This window comes from Limulus polyphemus, unplaced genomic scaffold, assembly GCF_000517525.1.
Source record: "Limulus polyphemus unplaced genomic scaffold, Limulus_polyphemus-2.1.2 Scaffold1329, whole genome shotgun sequence".
Lineage (NCBI taxonomy): Eukaryota > Metazoa > Arthropoda > Merostomata > Xiphosura > Limulidae > Limulus > Limulus polyphemus.
In genome coordinates, this window is record NW_013666939.1 from 7,362 (window position 1) to 15,316 (window position 7,955).

The 7,955-nt window shown below is 34.3% G+C and overlaps 1 protein-coding gene across 1 annotated transcript in view; it reads right to left on the reverse strand.

Annotated features, from left to right (window-relative positions):
- Nucleotides 1-4,321: 4,321 nt before the first annotated feature.
- Nucleotides 4,322-7,955, reverse strand: part of LOC106463119 (ionotropic receptor 25a-like) — a 30,242-nt gene continuing 26,608 nt past the window's right edge. The window contains exon 9 of the mRNA XM_022390539.1: nucleotides 4,322-4,449. Within this exon, the coding sequence (XP_022246247.1) occupies nucleotides 4,322-4,449 (128 nt within the window). The remainder of the gene's footprint in view (nucleotides 4,450-7,955) is intronic.

A 7,955-nucleotide genomic window follows, 5' to 3' on the forward strand; every position in this document is an offset into this window, starting at 1 on the left:
AAAAAGTTAGCTTTGGTGACTTCTTGATAAATCTCAAAATATTTGTGTGTGTTTGATTACAAATTCAGAAAATGGCTTTAATAGTAATGTATTGTTAGAAACAAACAATATTGTTAAGAAATAGCTACATATAAGGTGTGCCGCTGTCTGTTTCAGTATGTGTTACCATTGCTACAAGGTTATCTCTTATCTACATATAAGGTGTGCCGCTGTCTGTGTCAGTATGTGTTACCATTGCTACAAGGTTATCTCTTATCTACATATAAGGTGTGCCGCTGTCTGTGTCAGTATGTGTTACCATTGCTATATGGTTATCTCTGCTTTTCTGGATTTTGAGTATCGGTATAAACCAGAAGGTTTTTATTTGTTTGTTTGTCTTTGAATTTCGCGCTGATCTACTCGAGGGCTATCTGCGCTAGCCATCCCTAATTTAGCAGTGATAGACTAAAAGGAAGGCATATAGTTAACAACACTCACCGCCAACTCTTGACCAGGCCATAAGAACGTTAGAAAACAAAGTATATAAACATTGGATAAATCATATAGCAGAACGGTTCTCGGGGATTTTACCTAGCCTTACGTTTAGCTTTATTTGAATATTAAGTGTTGTTTATGTCAAACATAGGTTTTAAATTAATATAGAATTCCAAATGACATACAGGAGACCCTAACTGACTGCATAAAATAGAATAATTACTGTACGTTAAAACTGACAATTGCAATAAGGGTTATTGAGTACAAAACACTTCGCGGTGCTATTAAAAATACTTGTAGTGCACAAGTATGAAAGTTTGTTAGATTAACGAAATAATAGTTCCAAACCTGTACGTTTCCTGCACCAGAATAGAGTAAATAAAATCTAGCGTACGTAGTTGGCAATATTTTAATGAGAAGAACCAGTTTTCTTAAACTGTAAAAATTAACTAAAGCAGAACTGATAACACAAAAATCTAAATTCAGAAATAAAAAGAGAAATAGAGAAGTCTAATTACTGCTCATGACCAATATAAATTTGATTTCTTTCTCTTCAATATAAGTATGCTTTAAATTATGTTTGCTCCTCAATTTTCAGCTTCATAAATATTACTTTATGGAATATAAAAGAAAAAAAAACTGAATAAATCATAACATAATATAAGGAAATTTAATTTAATCCCGCTTCTAATGAGTTAATATAAATATCCTAAATATTGTTATTTCTATTTCATCAACGATGGCAGTCAACGAGAATACAATCCAGTGTTTCTTGATTTAACTAGTGAATATGACAAAGAAAGCATTAATATTATATACCATTTGTATGTGGCCCGGCGGTTAGCGCGCTCGAGTCGCAATCTGATGTTCGCGGGTTCGAATCGCCATCCAACCAAACATGCTCGCCCTTTCAGCCGTGACGGTCAATCCCACTATTCGTTGGTGATGATTAGCTGCCTTCCCTCTAGTTTTACACTGCTAAATTAGGGACGGCTAGCGCAGATAACCCTCGTGTAGCTTTGCGCGAAATTAAAAAAAAAACACAAGCAAACCATTTGTATGCCGCTCGAAGAGTGAACGAAGAAAGAGGTGCAGCACAACCTAGCGAGCGAGATAGAAAAACGTATGCCGACAGAGTTATCACTTTAACCACCAGTGGCGGGGATCAATGTCAAAGCCAAGTAAGAGTAGCGCTTCAGGGAAGGCTGGTTTGTTTCTAGATCCGCTAGATTATTTTAACCCACAACTTACACAACTAGTAACCCTAGCAAATAAAGGACAATGAACGAATGAGAGAGAAATGGAAACAAAACCTACTAAGCCTACAAAAAGAAACACACAAATAGTTAACTCAGATATGGAAATCACAAACACTCCAGAACCAGAAGAAAAACACGCAGAAACATCAAAATTAGACGAACACAAAGAAGAATACATCCAAACACCAACTCACACACACAACATAAAGAAGCACACGAAAACATACATGAACAACTAGAGAAACAAAAACAAAAAGAAGCAAACGAAGAAAAATACTAAAGCATCACAAGAAACATCACAAACGCATGAAGATTTAAATGATTTCATCATGGTAAAGCCGAAGAAAATAAGAAAACTGACAACACAAAACACGATCACTCAAACAAACGCAACACACAAAAATACACCACAACACTCAATAATAATTCAAGGAATTCCAGCACAGTATAGGGAACCACAACCTGCAGCTGAAATCAAGAGATGCAAGTACATATAACAACAATAAAACGTCTAGCCAAGGGCGGCGCCCTAGTTAAAGGGTCAGAGGCTGTTAACCTTAACCGTCTATTGAAGGAATGGCCCCAAGACGCATTTGAACCCGGAAACATCACAGTACACATACCAGGAAGCAAACCAAACCACAAATCATTCGTTATAAAAGATATAGAAACAGAACTCACACACAAAAACATACTAGTCACGAAAGTTGAACGTATTATCTCTAACAAAACACATAAACACACAAACCTAATCAAAGCACACTTACAAGAAACACAAGATATACAGAGTGTAATATCTAATAGTATTATTCTCTGGTACCGAAAATACGCAGTAGAACCCACTAAAATACCAGCGGTAGTAACCCAGTGTTACAACTGCCAACGCTATGGACATGTATCAGCCGCATGTAAAGCTCTCCCACGCTACGTAGGGTGTGGGGGAGATCACAGAAACAATGAATGTCCACGAAATACCCCACAGCCATACTGCTGTAACTGCCAACAGCAACACACGGCAAACTACAAAGGATGTCTAAAATACAAAAATATCAAAGCACGAATAATTAATATTCAAAACAACACAAGCACAAAATCACGAAGAAAACAGTACACAAAGAAAAACACCATTGCTACCAACACAAACAAACAATTTACCACACTAACATTTGCACAGGCAGTAAAACCCCACACCCAAATTGAAGAAACCACAAAACAAAAGAAAAACACTAAACCCATAAATGCTGAAACAGAAGAATTAACAAACAAAATAACAGTGGCAGTCACAAACATATTTTACAAATTTCTGGAAAAATATAGAAACCCCCAAAACCAAGAGGATTGCATCACAATAATCATGAAAATAGTGCTAGAACAACTACTACCAATATTACCACAGATAGCACAATTACTCTCACTACCACAAACATCACAGAACTCAAACTCAAATACCAAGCAAACATAAGGCTACACACACAACTTGAAAACATAAAACGGACATGGCCCTGAAAATAAAAGTGGTAATAGAATTTAACAAATCAAACCAGCCAACCCAAACCCAAGAAGATAGCAAAATAATAACAGTACTAGAACCTGACCCTCCTAGGTCGTAAAAGACCTAAATCCCGATCCGGAGAGAGAGAGAGAGATGCCGCTCGAAGGTAAACTCAACAGCTTCGAGCAGAAACCCTTGATTTTAAGGTACAACCTTTACTGACTTTTTTATTCAAGCTATTTTAGGGTTATTTTGTTGTGTAATTTCTTGATTTTAATGTACAGTGTTTAGAGACTTTTACTCAATATATTTAATAGTGATTTTGTTTGTAATCCCTTGATTTTAATGTGCAGTGTTTACTGAATTTTATCTAATGGTTATTTTGTTACGTAATCCCTTGATTTTAATGTACAGTATTTACTGACTTTTATTTAATGGTTATTTTGTTACGTAATCCCTTGATTTTAATTTACAGTATTTGCTGACTTTTATTTAATGGTTATTTTGTTACGTAATCCCTTGATTTTAATGTACAGTGTTTACTAACTTTTATTCAAGGTATTTAAGTTATGTAATCAAACGGAGTTTCTGATACTTGTAAAAAATAAATGTATTGTTGCGTCAGCGAGATCACGTGACTATTCTCACGCCCTCTGCTTTCTAGAACAATCCTATACCTTGGCGAATGCTCTAGCATTTACTAGATATAGAGTAGACTGGTATATAAAAGAGGGTGACAACGTGACAGAATAATGTGTGTGTGTAGGTAGTGAGTAATTGATCTGCAGTCAGAGAGTGTATTGTTGAAGTTAACGTTCGTTATAGCGTTTGTTTTAGCGCGAATGTTGAAATCAAGTGTATCGTGAAGTTATATTCAGAAAGAATAAACCAGTTTTATTAAGTAAGGACTTGTGTCGCTAAAGTTTTGTCGGAACGAAGTTACGGAAAGTTAATTAACAAACGGAGACGTAACAGTATAAACAGAGATGAACAATCTTAAGATACAGCAAAGAAGCGAAACGATCAAATATATTAACACTTTTGAAAGCCGCTGATTTCGTCAGAATTTAAATCACCATCCATGCTATCGTTGAAATTAAGGTCGCTGGCCTAACTTCTTCTTAGCGTCCTTTCTGGGATTGTATTTATTATAGTAACAGAACTCTACTGTGACTATGATAATAGCAACAACCACTCCTGTTCCAATAATAATGAAAACACCACCTATAAATATAATAATAAAAAATTAAACTTTAAAACCTAATATTTTATTTTATAAAATGAATAGATAGAAATTTTAATACAGAATATATATAAATATTGAGAAATAAGTTAAATGTCTTGAAAATATCTAACACTGGAAAGTGCTTTTAAATCAATTGTTGCTGTGTAAGTCCAGCATGTTGCTTTAAGGTACAGTATTATAAGCTACGATATCAACTCAATTATGGTGTAAATTAAAACTATGTGAATATCTTAATGTTACAAAACTGAAATGTGAAACGAGAGTTACATAAGAACTTTACAGAAAGCAAACACAAAATTAGAATAGCCGTTTTTTTACATTTGATTAATAGGTTTAGTACGTAATTTAGACTTTTTACTTCTATTTTTTCTCATATTTGATAATTGAAATTTTCCTTCACTCATTTCAACTTATATAAAGTTTATTAAAATAATTTCTCCAAAAATGAGCACAGTGTTCAGTATTCGGTATGTCACTAGCTTACAACTGGCTGACCTTCACGAGTGGTTCACACTACGTGATAGGTATAATGAAGTTGTCGTAACTCAAGAAAAATATTGGATATTTTACACTTAAAAGACCAGTGCTTTAATTACTTTCCTAATGATTCAATTATATGGAGTCCCCCGGTGGGACAGCGGTAAGTCTTCGGATTTACAACGTTAAAATCAGGAGTTCGATTCCTCTCGGTGGACACAGCAGATAGCCTGATGTGGTTTTGCTATGACAAACACACACACAATTATATGGAGAAAAGATTAACAGCGTATATTTTTTTTCATTCTTTGGATCGGTAATTTTTGTTTTAATGATAACTTGTTACTTTATGAGTAATGTCCTTTTAATTAAAAACTGTTGAACCAAGCACTTTACTGAATAGCTGTCAGAATTAAAAATACATATAGTTTCCAAAATAATAAACTATGTTTCACAACGGTTGATTTTCACTTTAGTTTTTCATTGTTGACTGTATAGCATAAAGCAGAAACACGGTCGCAGTGATCACAACAATAAAAAAAAATAAAAAACATACAAGACAAATCATTTTCGTTTGTAAGATATACTGATGTAAGTAAATCACGTGAGTTATAAAACTGAGCCGTATGGTCTTTATGCGCTGAGATCAAATAATTAAATTGGGCATGAAACTTAAAATTTTATGGATTGGTTGTTTTTAGAGCAAAGCCACATTGAGCTGTCTATTGTGTTCACTGCAGGGAATCAAACTCCGTATTTTAGCGTTGTAAGTCCATAAACTTACTTCTGTCCCACTGAGGACAGTTTATGCATGATTTAAGTTTGTTTGTTTGTTTTTAATTATGTACAAAGCTACGCAAAGGGCTATCTGTGCTCTGCCCACCACGGTATCGAAACCCGGTCTCTAGCGTTGGAAGTCCGCAGACATACCGCTGTGCCACTGGGGGCCATGATTTAAGTGACAGCTGGATGTGATAACTGATAAACAGTAAAAAAACCATACCATGAAAATTCCAGGTTATTCTTTATTAAAATGACGCAGTAAAATATGTGGTTTTCTAGATCACAAAAACAATTTATAATAATTAAAAACGCAACAAATAGCACATGTATCCAGGTGCAAGATGGAAAGGTTGTGACACACACTATCAAATATTAGATAATAAGTTAGAAAACCTTCAAGTTTTATAATTTTTTTATTTATTTAGAGAACACGTTTCGAGCAAGAGTTCTTTGTCAGCTTGAAACAAAACTACACGTGCAGTACTTCAAAATTATATTTTGAACGTTGTTTATAAATTTTCTTTGCAAAATTAAATGTTTTACATAAATATTATGCAAGTCATAGAAAATGAAGGAAAATAGAGAAAATTATTTGAAAAATACAGATTAAAGTTAAAATTGAAATAAATTATGAAAAAAAAATGAAATTCGATGAGAAAGAAAAACGTCTATTTAAAGATGGTTGTAGGGTACCCAAATCGTAGGTTATTTTCTATTTTGTATAAGTCCTAGAATCGGAAAGTCCTCAATTTTATAGTTGTTGTTGGTAAAATGTTTGCCTACAGACGTATCTTGGTTCTGTAGTTTAATATAGACGTATCTTGGTTCTGTAGTTCAATATAGACGTATCTTGGTTCTGTAGTTTAATATAGACGTATTTTGGTTCTGTAGTTTAATATAGACGTATCTTGGTTCTGTAGTTTAATATAAACGTATTTTGGTTCTGTAGTTTAATATAGACGTATCTTGATTCTGTAGTTTAATATAGATGTATCTTGGTTCTGTAGTTTAATATAGACGTATTTTGGTTCTGTAGTTTAATATAGACGTATTTTGGTTCTGCAGTTTAATATAGACGTACCTTGGTTCTGCAGTACTTTTTCCAAATTTTACAATAAAGGATACATTCGGTATCGCATGTAGAGGACTGTCTTATGTTGAAAGCTGTGTTTTTTCTTGTATATATGTGAGCATCTGTTTCGTTTACATCTTTCAGTGTCTAGAGTATCATGTTTTTGTTTAAGGTTACTGTATACCAAGATTAATTATAGGTTTGTATCTTGTATGTAAGCAATAATAGGTGAGTTTGATGGCTATATCATGGATGTCAGAGTCAGGATAACCTCTTTTAAAGAAAAAAATTTTCCTGCCTATTGTTTTTGATTTATAATCACTTATCGTTAATCGTACAAATTGTGAGTACGATATTGACTTTTTGTTACTGAACGGGCGGGAAGATTCGAAATGTATGTGTGTGAGTTTGTTTCCTTATAATGTATACTTGCGGTTAGGTGAGTCTTGTATGTATATGCTAATAGATTTCCCATATAAATTCTGAAAAAGGGTGAAAAGGAAACAAGTAGTGTAAAAAAGTTATACGTCTGATTTTAGCATGGCTGTAATCCTTAATAGTTCGTTAATGTAATGACTATACATAATAGGTATTCATCTATTGTATTGATTAAACATACGATTTTCAGTGTACCCAACAAAGACGTTGGTAAAAAGTGGGTCAATTTTTGTACCCGTAGCGGTCCCACAGGTCTGTTTGTAGTAATTACCATTAAAAGTGAAGGCGTTACTTGTACCCGTAGCGGTCCCACAGGTCTGTTTGTAGTAATTACCATTAAAAGTGAAGGCGTTATTTGTACCCGTAGCGGTCCCACAGGTCTGTTTATGATAGTTACCATTAAAAGTGAAGGCGTTATTTGTACCCGTAGCGGTCCCACAGATCTGTTTATGATAGTTACCATTAAAAGTGAAGGCGTTATTTGTATCCGTAGCGGTCCCACAGATCTGTTTATGATAGTTACCATTAAAAGTGAAGACGTTATTTGTACCCGTAGCGGTCCCACAGATCTGTTTATGACAGTTGCCATTAAAAGTGAAGGCATTATTTGTACCCGTAGCGGTCCCACAGATCTGTTTATGACAGTTGCCATTAAAAGTGAAGGCGTTATTTGTACCCGTAGCGGTCCTACAGATCTGTTTATGACAGTTGCCA